We start from the raw sequence: 19,013 nt of genomic DNA on the forward strand, positions 1-19,013 counted from the left end.
AGACATCTTGCCCCAGGCCAGGGAGGAGCACGACCTGAGAACCTCCTCCTCTGTTGGGGTTGTCAGACTTGACTTACTACTAGCGTGAGCTGTGCCAAGGTGCTCATGGGAACTGTCCCCACACCTGGCCGAGGATGGGGCCTGCACGACACCCCCTGTTTGCTTCTGCACACAGGAGAGCTTGGCTTCCTCACCTGATTCCTCAGACTTCCCAAGGCTGTGCCGTAGGGGTACAGAGCCAAGCAGGGGGACTTGCTGCGCGTCCCTTGGACCCCCAGAGCCACTTGCCTCCTCTGGATGCCTCAGCGGAGCTGGCTTAAAGCCCTTGGGAGCAAGGATGCCGCTGTGACCAGGCAGGAGGTGTCGCCCGGTTGATCGATCTGCCCGGGAGGCTCCCGCCAGGATAATTGATTCCGATTTTGTGGGAACAGGGCTGGCGTGAAGGGAGCTTAGAGTCAGCTGGATTCCATTCTGTGTCTGCCGCCAGTGTGGGCTGGACCCGTAGACCTTGCCCCCGAAGTCCTGCTGGCTGTGGGATGGTGGGCTGCAGGCGAACGGGCAGTGCCACCCAGAGCCCCTGCTGCCTGTCAGCCGTGATGTCAACATGGAAAAGGAGGAAGTTATGTTACCCTCTTGGGGCCTTGCAGGCATCAGTAGTGCCCGCCAGACGCTGCAGTGCCACACCCTCCCCGCCAACCCCCTTCAGGCATCCTGCCCCATCCCCCCACCAGCCAGTGCCCAGGGAGAGGATGGAGAGAAGAGCTGCCCAGCAGGACAGGATTCCGGCCCCAGCCACAGCCGCCTGAGACAGTCCACGAAGTGTTAGCTCATTTAATTTAATTAAAACTCAACAAGATGGAGGCAGCTGTAGTGCAGTTAATTAAAACAACCATAATCAAGGCAGGAAACGGTCCGGCAGTGTTCGTGGCCGCTGCCCAGCACTGCATGGAAGCCGGCTTGGTTCGGCTCCCCTGCGCTTCTCTGATAGGTCACCCAGGCAGCCAGACCAGCTGTGGTGGGCAGTGGTGCTGGGAAGCTGCCCTGTTTGATGCATTCAGTCATCAAGTATTTGCCATGTGCCAGGCCTGTGCCACCCTGTCCCTGCCACTGTACTGTGGGGCCCTCTGTGCCCCTGCCGCGTTCCACTCTCCCTGCAGTGTGGCTTCCTCTGCCTGTGGGAGTGCTGCCCTTGACCCAGTAGGATCTGCCTTTGCCTGAGCTTCAGGTGCAGCTGACTAACTGCCCTCTGGGTGTCCCCTCCCCAGCTGACCGGCGGGAGTAGCCGCCTCCTTCCCATCCTTCCCACACAGCTTTTGACCCCCTGTCCACGCATGACAGTTTTCCAATCTGGATTGTACAAGCCCACTTCCAGCCCTCCTACTCCAGGCAGGAGCCAAGTGCCTTGGTTTATGCGCCACACTGCCCTCACCTTAGTCCTTCTCTCCTGCTGAGGCCTGGTGCTATATCTCTGCAAAAAATCTGTCTTCTGTCCTGGTCAGAGCTTTCTGTCCACATCTCTCCCACAATTTGTTGGCCTCTGTGGTGCCTCAGTGCCTTCATGGTGGCATCCCTGTGGTGTGTTCCTTGCTGGCATCTGCAGCACTGCTTCCTCAGGTCCCAGCTGCATGCTTGTGGCCCTGTGGCCCATGTTACCTAGCTGCTTACAGCATCAGTGTTCTTGTACTTAGATAGAAGCCCCAGCAAGGAGTAAGGGAGACAGCAGGGACCCAGGAGTGGAGGGGAACTGTTCCTGCCACCTGCTGAAGCCCCACTCCCCTAGAGCTGCTCAGTCCCAGCCTCACCGACCTTCTGGCCCTCTGCTCCCCTTCTTGTTCCGTGGCTTGAAAGCTTCTATCTATCAGAGCCTCAGAGTACTCCTCCAGGACCCATCCCACTTCATCTGGGCACCTTTTGCAGGGAGGACCTGGGACTGACCCCAGCCCAACACAAGCCCAGCCATAAGAACACATTCTCTGAGCCCTAATGGAGCAGTTGAGTTTATGAACTTGATCATGTCCTCTTGTCCTCCCAGACTGACATCCACTTCTCCCCATTCTTCCCAAGCTCAACCTCACTTGGTCACCTTCCCTGCCAGCTGGAAGCTGTGACCTAAGAGCCATGACCCAGAACAAGCTCTTGAGGTGCCTTCGTCACCCACTTCTGCCATGACGCAATGACCTCCTCCCTCCTTGCCTGACCCTTATCTGTGACCCTCGACTCTAGTAGCCTCTGCCCATTTAGAAGGGTGAAAGCTGAGGCTGTTCTGTGTGAGTTTTACAGGCACGTCCCATTGTGGGCTGGACTCAGGCCCCTAAGCACTCGGCTGTGTGCAGGGACCTGCATAGTTTCCGCGTCGCTGGCAGTGGACAAAGTGCTCTCCCATGCTTTGTTGCAACTCCCCCGTAGCCCTAAGAAATAGGACGTGCTGGGATGATCCTGCCCACTTTACAGCTGACTTAAAGGAGTCACCTGGGGTCACAGATGGAGACCCATGGTCTGGGAGCTTCCCTGTGAGATCACAGCAGGAGCTGGGGAGTGGCTGGATCCTACTAGGGCCCAGGAGTTGCACAGTACCACCTTCTCTAGACCTCTGGCATACCTTTCATCTGCTAATTCACTGCCTCAAGTGGCCACAACTAACCCAGGAGCTTCTGTCCTGGTCTCCCACATTTGGTGCAGGGACCCAAGCACTTGGGCCAATCTCTGCTGCTCTCCCAGGAGCATTAGCAGGGAACTGGATCAGAAGTGGAGTAACCAGGACTCAAACCCATATCGGGTGCTCACTATGCCATAGGGCCTGCCCAAACCTGAGCAGCTGAGCAAGAAGTAGACAACAGGCCTTCACAGTACATGTGGACCCTGCTGCATAGCCCTTTCCCTTTTTTTATTATTAAAAAAAATTTTTTTTAAGATTTTATTTATTTATTTTGCAAGGTCTAATATACAGAGAGGAGGAGAGACAGAGAGGAATATCTTCCGTTTGCTGCTTTCAATCCCCAAGTGGTCAAAATGACTGGAGCTGAGCCATCCAAAGCTAGGAGCTTCTTCCAGGTCCCCCACGTGGGTTCAGGGTCCCAAGGCCCCAGGCCATCCTCGATTGCTTTCCCAGACCACAGACAGGGAAGAGAGGCTGCCAGGACACAAACCAGTACCTGGGATGCTGGAGTATGCAAGGCAAGGACTTTAGCCACTATGGTTACTACACTGGGCCCACAATTTATTTTTTATTGGAAAGGCAGATTTACAGAGAAAAGGAGAGGCAGAGAAAGCTCTTCTTTCAGCTGGTTCACTCCCCAAGTGACCACAACAGTCAGAATTGGATTATCTGAAGCCAGGAGCTTCTTCCATGTCTGCCATGTGGGTGCAGGGTCACAAGGCTTTTAGCCATTCTCTACTGCCTTTCTGGGCCATAAGCAGGGAGCTGGATGGGAAGTAGAACAGGAGGGACGTGAACCATTATGCATATGCGATACCACTTGGAGGTGGAAGATTAGCCTGTTGAGCCAACATGCTAGCCCCCCACTGCCCTTTTCCTTGTCACAGCCACAACCTCTGGAGCTTTTGAACCTGAGCCCTACTGGGAACCCTAGAGTCATAGCCACCCTTGAAGAAAATGCAGACTTAATCACAAGCAGACCAACCTTTGAGTGGGGCTCGGAGCCACCCCTGGGTACTCTGGGTGCTGAAAAGAGCTCTTGACCTCAACAGAGTCCCCAGGATCTCCATGCTCCCACTTACGGCCTGGGTGTGCAAGGCTTGCTTGTTCTACGTGGCACAAGTTGCCAACTTGAGAGGGTCAGAGATGTGTGTGGTAGAGCTGAGGCAGCCTGGAGTTGTAGGTGCCTTGTCGGGCTGGTTTCCCCCGCAGGCCCTGGCCTGGTACAAAGGTATAGGTCAATGGCTGTCAGCTCTGGGGTGTCAGGATCCTCTGCAAACCTCAGAGAGCTTACCATGAGTGACTTTTACCTATCACTCTTGGCCATCTTAGATGGTGAGACGGCAGAGTTTTTAATATTTGCTAATCTGCTTTAACATAAGTTTTTAAAACCCATTACGTGTTCACATCAATAACATTTTTAAGTGAAAATTATATTTTCTGAAACAGAAACCGTGCCGTGAGAACATTGTTTTACAAATCTCTTTAATTTGGGGTTTAGTAGGAGGCAGCTAGATTCTCATTATCTGTGTTTGGCCCATTGCGATGCCACGTGTCACATGTCCCCAGGGAAGCTGTGGTGTGTGCATGAGAACGTGTGGATAAGGCACATCATTTTCGTAGTTCCGTGACAATAGTGTGGACCTTGTGGATGGCCCTAGGACCATGCTTGAACAATCGCTGATGATTCCTCCCCAATTCCCCTCACTTGCACCCGCCTCATCCCCTTCCCCAGCCTCCATGTCTGCACTAGGGAGGCTGGAAGCTGAACAGGTCTGGTCGAATCCATGTCCCAGGTTTCAAGCAAAGTGCCTGATGCTTCTTAGCCTCTGTGTATGCAGAGCTGGTACATTCTCCTGGGTGGGTATCACAGAGCTGGGTGGTGCTTGGCTCTCTGCACACTCTTCCTCAGTGGAGGACATACCAGGGCTGGGGAGAGAGGACTGCACCCAGTGTATCCACAGGTGCTTCACCCCTCAAGAGGAGTGGCCCAAGCCTTGCAGGAAACCCATGTCAGGAGGGGAGCCAAGCAGACGCCTGGCCTTATGGCTGCTGATTCCCAGACAGGCAGGCATCCACCCCTGCCAGACAGCTGTGGGAGGCTCAGTGGTTATTGCACTCTTGGTGAAGTAAGTGGGCTTTACCAAGTCTTGCTGTCGCCCCTGCCCACTGACCCACTGACAGGGCCAGGGTGTTTCTTGGTAGGAGCTCTGGTCCGAGCCCTCCCCAGTAGCCCTATCTCCTGTCTGCTTAGATACCCTGGTTTTGTTGGTAAGTGCTTTGCTTTGAAATCTTACTTGTGGGGTTTGGGAGATCCCTCCATGGGGGGAGGAGTTACTATTCCGTTTCTTCACGTTTCCTCTCCATTGACCCCAGCCAGTGGCATGTGCAGGAAGCCTGGCCCACTCCTAATCTCACTCAGCAGAGCCTGTGAGCTGGGGTGCTTGGCCCACATGTTGCCGCATCGGCCAGGCCCAGGCCTTGGTCTTTGTGGATGGTAGTTCCTCTCTCGTGTTTGGTTTTATCTGACTCTCCTTCCTCTGTACTAATGCTTCTCTCTGATCTTATTTGCGTTCGTATTACCTCACCAGGTGGTTCACCAATCAGAGGTAAGAATGCTGTCCGTGCATCTCGCCACGCCACGCCACCGCCGTCACCTCCACTCCATCCCGTCCAGTCTGTCACCTCCCCATCCCCATCCAGACCATCTCCAGCTCTGGCCCTCCCTAACAACCACTGGCCACCACACACATCCACTCTCGGCCATTCCCTCCTGTGGACTCATCCATTGCCAGTCTGAATTGTGGAGACCCATTGAGCCCTGCCCTGGAGGGCAAACCCTGCTGCCCCAACCCTCCCGGCTGGCCCCACACAAAGGACCCTGTGGGCCCCGGTGGAGCAGCCCCCTGTCCCAGGCAGGCCAGAGATGGAGACACTTCCTGTGAGGTTGGGAGCTGGACCCAGTCTTACCTCTCCGTTTTTCCAAGGGACCTCAGTTATGGTTTGACTTCTTTGAAAGGTCCTCCCTTCAATCCCTCAGTCCAACAGGAAAAAGGGTAGTGTTGCCTTAGGTCTTACCTGCAGATGCTGGAAGATAAACAGGCTCCTCCCACATGAGCTATCACATATAGGCAGGGTCCAGCGACCTAGTGGAAAAAGCATATGCTAGACTCAGGAAACCCCAGGTTCAAGTTTGACTTTCCACCGTGTGACGTTCAAAACATAAGATCATCTCTCCAAAGTCTGTTTCCCCCGCTCCAATTGGCAATGAGGCCACCTGACCACCAGGGAGAGAGGGTCTGTGTGTGCACACCTAGACCCTTGGTTCAGGGCCATGAGGGTCTCAGAACAGAAGCTGGAGCTGAGGGCAGCAGCTGCTTCCCTGTGGAGCATCTTGTCCACTGCCACATCCCTCAACACCGCACACACCATGCAACAGATGCTCACACTTTTCCATGCCTGTTCCTGGGTCCTGGTGTCGGTACCAGATTTGGGGATTTCTGTGTGCATATAGGCAAAAGATCTGTGGTGGGTCCCCTGACCGCATATAGGCTCCTGTCCCCAGGGGCTCCTGCCTTCTGTGGGCTGGCATCTCCCCATGCCTCACTCTCCATTCCCAGCCTGTGGTACCTACCCCTTTGCCTATGGCCATCACTTTGGCAGCCTCCACTAGCCTTGGGCCTGTGTCCCTGCTGGTTGAATAAGCATTCTTTTTTTTTTTTTTTTTAATTTTTTTTTGGTAAGATTTATTTAGAAATTTTTCTTTGAAAGGAAAAGTGACAGATAGGGGGACACAGAGAGCTCTTCCATCTGCTGGTTCACTCCCCAAGTGGCTACTTGGCCATGTCAAAGCCAGAAGCTTCACACAGGTCTCCCAAGAGGGTAGCAAGGGTCTAGGTACTTGGGCTATCTTCTGCTGCTTTCCAGTATATTAGGCCCTAGGGAGCTAAGTCAGAAGTGGAAGCCAGGATTCAAACTGGTGTCCATATGGGATGTGGGCAGTGGCTTAACCTGTCATGCCACAGTAATGGCCCCAAATGAACATTCTCTGTAACAGCATCCCTCCGTCCCATAAACTTGGCCAGGGCCTCAGAGGCAGTTCTTCTACCTGGCTAGCTTTTGCCCCACCACTGGCTCCCAGCCTCTAGGAACTCGTAGCCCCTCCTGCTGTCCTGAGTGTAGATGCCGGAAAAGGAGCGTCAGGTTGGACCTGGAGTGTTTTCCTTGGCCTGGGCTATAGGGCATGGCTTGAATCGTTCTCTGTGGTTCCTGTCCAGTTAGGTGTGGCCAGGCAGGTTCTGTCTGTCCTGTGTGAGTGTGACTCAGTCCGCCACCTTTGGCAGGGGTGGGGGCTGTTAGGGGCTCCCTAGCACTATGTGCAGGAGGTGGCTGTGTCAGACCGTGTCCTGTGGGGATTATTTAACTGTCCATTGGCCTGTCTTGTGTGGCTGTGATTATCTGTCGACTCGTTCCAGGGAGGGGCGTGGGGCCTGTGCCTAGGTAGTTCCTGTCACAGACAGCTTGCCCAGTGCTTTCACAGCAGTTCTTTGCGTGTTTAGGGCTGAGGCTGAGGCTGAGGCTAGCCAAATCAGTGGAGTGAATTCACTCCAGGTGCCGCCGTGGGCTTCCAGACCTGGCCCTACATCACTGGCTACAAGCCCAAGGTGCTCCTTCCTCTCTGAGGGTCCTTTCCAGCTGCCCCTCCACTCCTGGCTCCTGTCTGTCCGGCTGTGGCCAGAGCAGCCCCTCAGGGCGCTGGCCCGGGTGGGAGCTACAGCCTCCATTAGCCTCCTGAATTATGCAGGAGCGTGGTGGGTCGAAGCACTTTAGCAGGAGCAGGCTGAAGAGAGGAGCCGGAATGGGTGGGGCCAGCAGGGTGGGATGGTGGGGGAAGGGAGAATTGGGCCCAGTAATAGAGAGGCTGCAGGGCGCCAGGCTTGTGGGTCTGCCCTCTCCTCCCTGCTGGGGCGGGGGGGGGGGGGGGGAGGGGACATAGGTGCTCAGGCCCTCACCCCACACCTTGCTCCAAGGTGCCAGGCGGCTGTAGGGCTGGCAGCACCCGTGGATATGCTCACTGGCAAACAGGCTATAGGACTGACTGGCAGGAGCATGGCAGTCATGCAGTGCAGTTCAAAGCCTGGCAGGCCTGTGGGGTGGGGTGGGACTGCGCTCCCTAGTGCAACCCTTGGTTCTAGCCAAGAGACCACTTTCCCTGTACCTCCTATCCAACAGAGACTGCTACTCAGAAGCCTGTATGAGCTGCAGTTCATGGTCAGCACAGTCCCAGGTGCTCTGAGAGCCCTTCCTGCATTCTAGGCTATCCTTGACACCGGCCATGTGTGACCTCTCCCTCTTATGTCCCCATAGGTGCCTTGCAGATTGAGAGTAGTGAGGAGTCAGACCAAGGCAAGTACGAGTGTGTGGCGACCAACTCAGCGGGCACACGCTACTCGGCCCCTGCAAACCTGTATGTTCGAGGTAAGGACACAGCAGAGCCCGGCCTCCATCCCCACGGAGCTGGGCTGCACCTGCTGGGCTCGCCGCAGGAGCCCTTGGTGCGGACACACAGGGACCCACTGTGGACCCAGTCTCTACTGCTTCCGGCCTCTTCTCTGCAGCATTTCCCACTGGGCGGACTCCTAGCATCTGCCACTGCTTGCCTTTCTTTCTTGCAGGCCCTTGGGGAAGCAGCCACTCTTGGGAGCACTTGTATCTCTTGTAGGTCCTGCCACATGAGCCCTGAGCCCTGTGGGAGTCTAGAGGCTTCCCCAGCAGACTTGATGCAGTGTGTGTGTGTGTGTGTGTGTGTGTGTATACACGTTTGACCTTGCCTTCCTCCAGTATGTCTTACCTGCTCTGGTAGGGGAGGCTCCAAGCCTGCTCTGGCCCCCTGAGACAATCAGGCTTCAAGCAGAGAGCACTGGAGCCTTCCCTTTTGCTGGGTCTGCCTGCAACCTTCCTTTAAGGGCCCGTTGTGAACCTTCATGCAGGGATCACATGAGGCAGCGATGAGAATCTTGCCTTGGAGGAGCCCTCGCTCTGTTCCTCCCTGAGCCCAGCAGAGAGGGCCTGGGGACTATGCTGTGGTGTCTCATCTCTGCTCAGCCCAAAAGTATCAGCGTGGCCTCATAGCCCCTTGCTGAGAGGATGCAGTGACCCCCTCTCGGCGCCCTCCTCTCACTTAGCCCTCCCACCCAGATGCATATCATTAAAAGTTAAACCATCTCTTCTCCGGGGATTTGTGCCGGAACAGGAAGTAGCTTCCTTGTGCCAGTGATTTCATCACATTAAGTGTGCCTGCTGTAGCTTCACAAAGGGGTATCATCTGACCATCTCCTCAGCACATGTGGCTAGGAGGACTGTGATAGCAGGCCTGGCCCCACCCTCCAGGACCATTTGGGCAGATGTACACTCTCAGATGGGGCAGAGGGAGGCTTTTGTTGGGGGCTGCTGAGTGTCAGTTGCAGGCTGCTCTAGACGAGGACACAGGGGCACCCTGTGCAAGAGCCGAGGAGCTCGGGGAAGCTGGCAATGATGGGTGTGGCATGCCTCAAAGGAGTAGAAGAGGTGGGAAGGGACGCCCCCTTAGGGTGGGGTTCCACTTTTCCACTTTGCCCGGGCCTTTACTTCAGCCACAACTTCTGGAAAGGGAGGCAGGCCAGGAGCCTTCCACATGGCCAGGGGAGCGTTCAGTGGCATGTGGGCTGATTAGGCTCCCCCAAGGAAGGAGCCACTGGGTGTCCTATGAAATCTACTCCTGCCCATTCAGACCCTCACAGATGCCATGTGATCAAGAATGTGGAGGGCCAAGGCCCTCAGTGAAGAAGTCCTAGTGTACGTTTGACTACCCCAGGGCAGGGACAAGTCCCTGGAGACCCCTAGCAGGCTATGTGCTCATGGGGCACAGGTGATGGGGCAGAGCCACCGGAGGCACTGCTGAGGCAGAGAAGACGGGTGTGGAGCAGCCTGGGCGTGGAGCAGTGGGTCTCCCTGGGAGTGAGGCAAGCTCAGCCACTCAAAGGCTAGGGATGCTGAGCAGGGATGTTTTCTCCAACCCCCCGGACAGCCCGTATCTGTGGAGCACCTGGGGTTCACATACAATGGGCTCCAGCAACCCCAGCTGGCTTCTGCCATAGCCCAGGTCTTTCCCCACTCCAGGTCTTGAATCTGCCTTGTCGGCGCCACTCCCACACGCTTTTTGGCAAAGTACTGGGTTTCTTTGGTTTCGGTTTCCCCTGCCAGGGGCTCTAAACCTGCCAACCTGGCTTTTGGTGTTTCTCTCTCACACACACACTCACACACACTCCTGTGGCCACACACACACACACATACACAGTACTGTGGCCCTGATGCTAAAGGACCAGTGTCTGCTGCCTGTCCAGGCCCCATCCGAGCCTGTGTCCGCATGCCTACCACCACCCCCACTGTGCAGCCTGTCCTGGTGTCCAACATGACCCTGCTGGCCTAGTGGGGCCCTCTCACCTCTCATAAGCTCTACTCCCTGGGGACTTGAGCCCCCACCTCTCATTCCCACCTCCTGGGTAGAGCTCCCTGCTGTCCCCAGCAGTGTTCAGGGGCTTTCAACCTCAGCTTCTTCAGTGGGGGAAGGGAATAGCTTGGATTGGGGTCAAACAAACTGGCAGCTCCATGTCGTGAACCTGCTCGTGGTGGGCCAGCTGTGGAGTTACCACCCATGCTAGGCTGTGACCCCTCCACCTCCCAGCAAAGACCCTTAGAAGCTTCCTTTGGCCCCCAGTGGTCATATTCCTCTGCTGGGCCCTAGCTAGCGCTCAGCACCTTGGGCTCTGGGCCCATGTGGACTCTAGCCCTGATTTTCTCAACCTGTGTCCTGTGTTGCCATTTTGGGCTGAATAGCTCTTGGTCGAGGAAATGTACGAGGTGGGGAGCTGTCCCGTGCATCAATAAGGTGTCTCGTAGCTTCCCTGGCCTGCTCGATGCCAGGAGTGCCTCCTACCCTTCCACCCTAGGAAACCAAAACCATCTCTGGTCATTGGGGACAGCGCTCCACTTGCGAGCTACTCTTTTCCGTCTGCATCCGAAGCTTCATCTCCCCGTGAGTGGCTTCAGTGTCTGTATCCACCCTGGGCTCTCAGGGTCCTCACAACCTCTCTTAGGCCCTGTGGCTGCTGCCTGCACTGGGACAGTTCATTAAGGTGCCCAGCATGGTGCCAGGTATACCAGAAGCACTTGGTCACCTAGAGCCTCAGCAATCGAGGCAGCACTTGCTGCAGGAGACACATCACTTCCGACTTTGTTCACAGTTGCCGCAGCTCCGCCCACCGTCCAGCAGGCCCAGGCACGCTGGTTAGATCGGCCTGTCTCCATTGACTCCCTCCCTGAGTGACTCATTTTCTCCTTCCATCCACAGCGTCTCTCTCTGCAACAGCTCTCAGGGCATACAGCTGCCAGGACCGGGGCAGAACCCCACCCTCCACCAGAGCCCTGCCTACCTGCGCCAGGGTGGCCAGCCTGCCTCTGTTCTCTGCAGGGACCTTGCTGTTGGGCCATGCCTGACTCACACAGAAAGGGGGGAATGTGACACCTCCCACCTCTTTCCCCTACAGGCACCCAGATGGTCCCCTCCCACTGGGGGCTATGTATTTTGGCTTCATTGAGGAGATGGCAGGGGTCCAGCAGCTCCTGTGCCCCACTGGGTGTGTGGGCTGGGTGGGCCCTAACCCCAGAGCTGAATTACCGGATCTGACTGAGCCATGGAGCCACCTGCACCCCACCTCCGCCCCTCCCGGTTCCACCCCTGCTGCCTGCTCACGGGGCCCCCAGCCCTGTCTACCGTGTCCTCCATGAGTCCTGAGTCTTCTGTGAGCGGTGTGGTCCGTGTGCACGTGCGTGTGCAAGGGGGCACCGGAGTCTTGTCTCGTCTCCGTGCTGTGTGGGCAGATGAAGGTGGCCTGTTTTTACTCTCTCTGTGTTTCTCCTTGTCTTTTTTTTATTCCCTCCTCATCCTCATCGCACTCTGCCATCAACCCAAACTCTCATCTCTCAGATCAGCGAGAAGGTTGGTCGTTTTCACTTCTTATCCATCTACAGCCCGCCGCCCGCCCACCGGGTGGCCTGTCAGTAGGGACCACCAGGCTCGGTCAGCTCCCTCAGGCCTTTCTGGCCATGCCTGCTCCCCACCAGTGGGCCCCTGTTCCTTGCTGTTTGGGCTGGCAGGAAGGCAGGACCAGGGGTGGGTAGGCCTAACCCTGTCCTGCATGTCGGCTGCTTGGAGAACCCTGAGGCGTCTGTGTCTGCATGTCTCCTTCACTGGGCTCCTCTGCCAGGGGTGGTGGGGTGGAGGGGCGGGCAGGCATGGTGCATGGCACGTGACTGCACCTCTTCCTTGTGCACAGGCCAGGCCAGCTGTCGGTTCCAGGGAAGTGTGATCTGAAGGCAGGGTGAGCTCTGTGGCCCCTGCTCATCCTGAGGCTACGGGGCTCCAGGTGCAGCCAAAACAACTGTCTGCCGCTGGAGATAAGAGCAGGGGTGACTCTCAAAGGGCTGTGCCCTCCAGGTCCTGCTAACCAGGACAGCAGTCCCCCTGGGGTGCCCTGAGATCCTCAGAGGCCCTACAGAACTCAGCCTGGAGCAGCCCTGGGCTGCCTCGAGGGTGTGTAGTGTCTGTGACCAGCTAGGGGCACTGAGGAAGTCTCCCAGCCAGATCCAAATTAAGATCCTCCCACTTGCCCCAAGTCCAGCTCCTTCCACCCCCAACCCCAGCTGCCCAGACCAGCCTGCTATGGCTTTGGGAGGGTGAGTAGGTGATGTCCCGGGATTAGCGACTGGGTGGCATTCAGCTGCCGCTCAGCAAGGCCCTTGAAGAGGCACAGGACTGGCCCCTGTCCCAGCCAGCTGTCTCAGGGTCCTAAAAACCCGCAAGCCCATTGCAGAGTGGTCTCTGGAGCATGGATTATGGCTCCACCCTTGAAGCCAGACACCTCTTTGCCCAGTGCTGGGGCTGGTAGCAGGGCCTGGTGATCAGCCGTGGGTCACATGGTACGGGGGCAGAAGATGGTCCTCTAGGCTCTGGGCCCTGGACCCCATGGGATTCAGGTCAGACATGTAGGGACAGGCTGTCTGCAGAAGCAAGACCCTGAGCTCTCAGTTCCCGCAGAAACAGCAGCAGCAGCATCCTAGCTTGAGTTTCCTATGCGAAGGAGAAAGGGCCAGGCACGTGGAGGGCTGCAGTGTGAGCTCAGGTGGCAGCCACGAGCATCCGTCCACACACACTCCCAGCTTGGGGCCATTTCGGTTACACCATTTCGCTGACCATGCGGATCTGTCAGGACACTCAGAAAGCAGCGGAGACGACCCAACCGGCGGTGCTGCCCCCACCACCTTCCCCAGCCTCCTGACCTTGTACCAGCCCTGCCCCCGTACCCCATGCCCCACCCTGTGGTCCCACCAAACATAAGCACATGCACAAATATTTAACAGGAAGGTAGAAATGAGTTTCTAAATATTCCAGGGGGATTTGCCGGGCTGGTAATTTGTTTGGCGCTGATAATTGCATCTTACATTTTTCCAGCTTTACTTAAAACTGTGTGCTGGGTGCGCCGGCATTTAATTACTGCTCTGCGGCAGCCACAAGGTTATTTATTAAAGAGTTATTTTATCTTGATACAGTGGATCCTGCCCCTTCTCCCCTCCTTAATGTTGTGTTATTTTCATCAGAGAAATTTCCGAGAGTGAATGCAGATTGCGGGGCCGCCTCCCCCTGCGATTAGGCTGTCAGTCCTCTGAATGCTGCTGCCTCTGGGCGCCGCACCGCCCTATTATAGGGGGTTGTCAGCGCAAATAATTAGACTCAGAAGTTACAGCTGAAATATAATCCAGAAATGGCAGGGCCCTGTTTGGGAAATTGTCTATAAAATGTCAGTGCTGGGATGCACGGAGAACGGTAATAGCCCGCCGTTGCCGGAGCCCGAAACCAGACCTGGAGTGCATCTTCCCAGCTCGGGTTTCTCCTTCCCTGCTGTCAGCTTCTGCTGAGTAGCTTGAGTCCATCTGTAAGCCTCATGGCCCTGACGCTGGACCATGGTGGGGCTGTGACAAGGAGGTCTCTGTCAGGCGCCCCTGGCTTCTTGGCACTGAGTGCCCATCTAGACAGACCCAAGATGATGCCCCCATGGGTTGTTGCTTACCTCCCTGTGAGCCCCACATGCACATCGAGACCCTTAGATCCACAGGAGCAGGAAACCAAGCTGCAGATAGAGTGCAGGTACTCAGGATGAGCCAGAGGGTCAGACTCAGCCCTGCCACCTGCATCCAGGAAGGGAGAAAGCAAAGCAAAGCTATTCTTAGTGTTGGTTCCTGTGAGACTCCCCACTTCCGACAGTAGCAGGAAGGTCCCAGGGGCTGTTGTAACCTCCAGGGCCCATGGTGGGACTCTTTTGGGGTAGAGCACAGTCAAGTCCGAGTTGCTGAGTCGGAGTCCCACGTTTACTGACCATGAATATCACAGTTTCTTCTGCTGGAGCTCTTGAATTCTGGCAGAAGGGGACTTGATTATTTCCCAAGATTGTGCCAATGACTGGGGTCAAATTTGCAGCCACGAGCTATCCGCTGGCACCAGTTCTCAAAGTCCCCGTCTTCGTGCCAGCTGGAGTACCATCTCCTGCCAGCCTTGGCTGACCCCATGGCTTCTCCTGGAGCCTTCTTTTCTGGTCTCTTTTCGGCCCTGTCAGGGATCAGTAGGGGCATGAGGCTGGTACCACATAAACCCACCACTACTTTGTGTATAGATTTGGCCATGGCAGGGGAAGTGTCAGACTTAAATCTGTTCTCTTATCTGGCTTGGCGGGGTAGAGCACCTTTGGCACGGAAACCTGTACCAAGAGACTCAATGAGCTGAAGTTGCTTCTTTCCCCAACCTTGCAGGCCTTGGGGCACACGGACCTGCCGCCTGGAACCTCTGTCTCCTGTTGGTCCAGCTCTGGAGCCCAGGCAGTGCCCGCAACTACCAGACTGGCAACAGTCCTGTTTGCCTCCTGGCCTCACCTTGGGCCATGTGGGCAGAGGCCTCAAAGGGGACTCTGTTGCTGTGGAGTGGCTGCCAGCTGTGCCCTCAGGATCCCCCTGTTCTGTGGCAGGGAACCCTGTGTCGTTGACATGCTGTCTTCAGTGTACATGCTGGCACCAGGACAGATGGCAGAAAGCCGCTTACACCAGCATGAGCAAAGCAAGGAGATGCTTGGGTTACAGACACGGACAGGATGGGGCAGGGCTGTGTCTGTGGCTCTGACCAGCTGGATCAGGCCTTTGTCTCCGTCTCTTGCCTCTACTCTCCTGGGGGGCTTCTTGGGCCTCTCCCACCCTAGCTACTCTCTTGGAGACAGAGTGACTGTTTCTCATTGGTCAGGCTGGTATCACTTGCCCCACACACCCAAGACTGGGAACTCCGGAGCTGACACCTATAAAGAAAATGAGGGATCCAGCTGGGCAGAGGCAGACACTGAATGTCCACTAAATGCCCTGGGCACTCGGGGTCAACCTGTGGGTTTGGGAGCTCCTTGCCAGGAGTTTGGGCCTCTCTGGAGGACTCCGAGCAGGCAGACTGGGGAAGCATTCATGGGCTGAAGTGAAGAGTTGTCGGGGAGCCATGCCAGGCAAGGCTAGGTGGAAGTAGAGCCCAGTTAATGGGGCTGGAGGAGTCCACAAGATGGGACCACCCATGAAGAATCTGGTACAGCGACCCAGGGAAAGATGGCAGCAATTGCCTGTGTATTTAGAGAAAGAAGCGGGCTTCAAAGTATTTTAGGAAACGTCATTGACCTGGTGGCTTGCTGAGTGTCAGCATACCGTGCCACCATTTTGACTTGTGTGTAGTGAAATCATAAGTCGGGCCACATGGTCTCTGCAGTTAACTGATTCTGTTATGGGGCCTGGTGCAAGGGGCTCATTATGTGGTGCCACAGGTCCTTTGCATGCCTGGACTGCCTGGCCAGGGTCCTCCGAGAACAGTGCTCTCAGGGGTACCCTGGGGGTGCTTGGTCTTCTCTGCCTGCCTTCCCTGGGCCTATGTGTGAGGGTACCCATGCTGGACACACCCTTGCCTCTGCCCACCAGCTGCATGCCCCAACTGCATGCCGAGCATGCCTGCCTGTGGCCAGGTCTTCCCTGCTGTCCCTCCCTCTGCATGCTCTGAATGTCTGGGCCAATCCTGCAACTTCGGGGGGTGATTCCAGGCTGTACCCTGGACCGAGAAATTCAGCCCAGATTTGGTTGGGGCAAGTCCAAGGCTGGAGAGTGGTGGCCAGGCTCAGCCCCCCTCCCCCTGGAGACCCTGAATCATTGGTGCTGAACACCGTCTGTTCGGCACACTCATCATGTTACTGCCATCATCATGCCCATCCTGCCCACGGACCACGTCCCTGGCTGCCCTAATCCCTTGCCTTTGCCAAGCCCTCCAGAGGGGCTAGTCCTCAGGTCTTAGGCTATGCTTTGAGCATGGTCAAAGCCCCTGCAGGTGGCCATGCCGCTTGCACCTTTTCTTCCCCCTTGGCCCACAGCCTGGAAGTGGAGGCAGTTTCTCCAGAGCAGGTACTTCGCCCCAGCTATGCTCTGGGGACTGTCACGCTAGGGAGCCTGGGTCATTCCTTGCTGCTCTGGCCAGTGTTGCTCTGAGCTGCCTGGGAGGGGTGTGAATACACAGGGAGAGGCACTAGGGGACAACCTAGGCCTCAGTTTGCCAGGATGTAAAATGGGAGCTTGGTCGCCAGAGCTCTTTTTGGGTGAGATGTGTCCCACAGGGTCCCTGAGGGTGGGGACCACATCCAGACAGAAAGTGGGCTGGGAGGTGGCGAGCTGGACTTGGGAATGCCACCCCTCCTGACTCCGAGTGTAGGTCTGGCTCTGGATAAGGCCCGTCCCCCCACCCCCCGCCCTTGCATCCACCCATATGTCCTGCCTGGCCTATGAGTGCCTCTCTTCCCTCCTCCCACAGTGCGGCGCGTGGCTCCTCGTTTCTCCATCCCTCCCAGCAGCCAGGAGGTGATGCCAGGTGGCAATGTGAACCTGACATGTGTCGCTGTGGGTGCACCCATGCCTTACGTGAAGTGGATGATGGGGGCCGAGGAGCTCACCAAAGAGGACGAGATGCCAATCGGCCGCAACGTGCTGGAGCTCAGCGGGGTCACACGCTCTGCCAACTACACATGTGTGGCCATCTCCTCGCTGGGCATGATTGAAGCCACGGCCCAGGTCACAGTGAAAGGTGAGCATGACAGGTAGCTGCAGGACCAGTGCTCTGTCTTGCTGCCAGGTAAGCCAACTGCCATGCAAGTCGTCCTCCCCACCCTGGTGCCTGTCAATTGGTAGCAATCTTAAGGGTGGCTGCAGACCTGCACAGAGCCCTTAGTGCAGCCATCATGCTGACAAGCACAATTTAGTTGGCTTAGTCTTTGTGTGACTGTGGGAAAGAGATGCCTATGCTTTTGTCATTGGACAAATGAGGGGCACAAAGCACCCAAGAGGTGATATCATTTGCTCAGGGTCACACGGCAAATGACAGCACATAGATTTGGACTCTGGGTGGTTTGAATCCACAGCCACCTTACAAGCCATTACGTACAAGGGTAGTGGAACAAAATTGGGAGATAAGCTTTTTTGAGTGCAAAAAAAATCTGACATCCTGCATTTTTTTAAAGATTTATTTATTTTTATTACAAAGTCAGATATGTAGAGAGGAAGAGAGGGGGAGAGACAGAGAGGAAGATCTTCCGTCCGATGGTTCACTCCCCAAGTGACCGCAACGGCCGGTACTGTGCCAATCCGAAGCCAGGAACCAGGAACCTCTTCCGGGTCTCCCACGCAGGTGCAGGGTCCTAAGGCTTTGGGCCATCCTCAACTGCTTTCCCAGGCCACAGGCAGGGAGCTGGATGGGAAGTGGAGCTGCCGAGATAGAACTGGCGCCCATATGGGATCGCGGTGCATTCAAGGCGAGGACTTTAGCTGCTAGGTTACACTGCTGGACCCACATCCTGCATTTTTAATGATATCTATTTTCCCTGAACTTTTTGATGACCCCCCTATAGTTATGAGACCATTTCTTGAGTTTTGGTTTAAAGAAAATTATTAATGCAGCCTTAAAATTTTTATTTGTTAACTCCCCAAATATCCCCAATGGCTGGATCTGGATAAAGCTGAAATAAGGTGCTGGAAATTCATGCCTGGTCTCCCATGTGGATGGCAGGAACCCAGGTACCTGAACCATCCCAGAGCCTGCGGTAACAGGAAGCGAGAGTAAGAATGCAGAGCAGGGAGACAAACCCAGACTCTCCAATCCAGAACACAGACTTTAAAAAAAAAAAAACAATTGTGATGCAGCAGGTAAAGCTGTTGCCTGCAGCAGCAGCAGCATTCCATATGGGTGCTGGTTCATGTCCCGGCTGTTCCATTTCTGATCCAACTAATGGCCTGGGAGAGCAGTAGAAGAGGGCCTCAAGTGTTTGGACCCTTGCCACCCCTGTGAGAAACCTGAATGAAGCTCTTAGCTCTGGCTTCCGCCTGCCTAGTGCTGGCCATTGTGGCCATCTGGGACTGAGCAGATGGAAGCACTGTCTCTTTTAAAAAGATTTATTGTGCAAGTCAGAGTTACAGAGAGATGAACAGGAAGAGAGATCTTCTATTCTCTTGTTCATTCTCCCAAATGATTACATTGGCCTGTGGCCCAAGGCAGGAGCTAGGAACTCCTGGGTCTCCCACATGGGTGCAGAGACCTTGGGCCATAACCTGCTACTTTCGCAGGTACATTAGTAAGGACTTGAATCCAAAGTGGAGCAGCTGAGTCTCAAATCAGTGATCCTACAGACTGCCAGCATCACAAGTGGCAGCTTAACCCACCCTGCCACAGTGCTGGCCTGCAATACCAGCACCAGGACACGAGCATCTTCACTGGCATTTTTACCTTTGGGCTGTGTGTCCACCCCAAGACCCTCAGGTTTAACTGCCTCCAAACCAGAGAATGTAGGAATAGTAGCCAAGGGGGAAATAGGTTCTCCTCAGAGCCTTGGGAATAACCACACAGATGTGACATGGACGTGACACCCATGGAACGGGGTCCTTTCTGGCCTCCCTGCGCTTGGTGGGCAGTTTGAGTGCTGCTTTGAAGAGCAAGTAAATCAGCATCTTGTCTCTCCTCTTTAAGAAAGGGACAGACCCTGCTCTATGCCTTGCTGTGGTCTTCAGGCCCTGGCCTCCCGCCCTCAGTGGGCATGGGCCTCTCGGTCGCACACTGTTCTCTGTCCCTCACTCCTTGCCCAGCCTGCGCTGTGCTTGGCTGCTTCTCCCAGTCTGGGTCTCAGCTCTGTGATGCTTGTTTTCGCTGAGTACCCGC

General features: G+C 55.7%; 1 protein-coding gene across 6 annotated transcripts in view; it reads left to right on the forward strand.

Annotated features, from left to right (window-relative positions):
• PTPRF (protein tyrosine phosphatase receptor type F) overlaps positions 1–19,013 on the forward strand; it is a 66,543-nt gene that overhangs the window by 21,638 nt on the left and 25,892 nt on the right. For 4 of the 6 annotated variants that reach the window (XM_040974337.1, XM_040974338.1, XM_040974341.1 and 1 more), the window contains exons 5-6: positions 8,024–8,134; positions 16,623–16,892. In XM_040974337.1, coding sequence (XP_040830271.1) covers positions 8,024–8,134; positions 16,623–16,892 — 381 coding nt within the window. Of the gene's footprint in view, positions 1–5,247; positions 5,266–8,023; positions 8,135–11,681; positions 11,694–16,622; positions 16,893–19,013 lie in introns of all 6 variants that reach the window. The other 2 variants (XM_040974339.1, XM_040974340.1) reach the window with 2 other exon arrangements.

This window comes from Ochotona curzoniae, unplaced genomic scaffold, assembly GCF_017591425.1.
Source record: "Ochotona curzoniae isolate NIBS_2020 unplaced genomic scaffold, NIBS_Ocur_1.0 contig_2404, whole genome shotgun sequence".
In the NCBI taxonomy this organism is placed as follows: Eukaryota; Metazoa; Chordata; class Mammalia; order Lagomorpha; family Ochotonidae; genus Ochotona; species Ochotona curzoniae.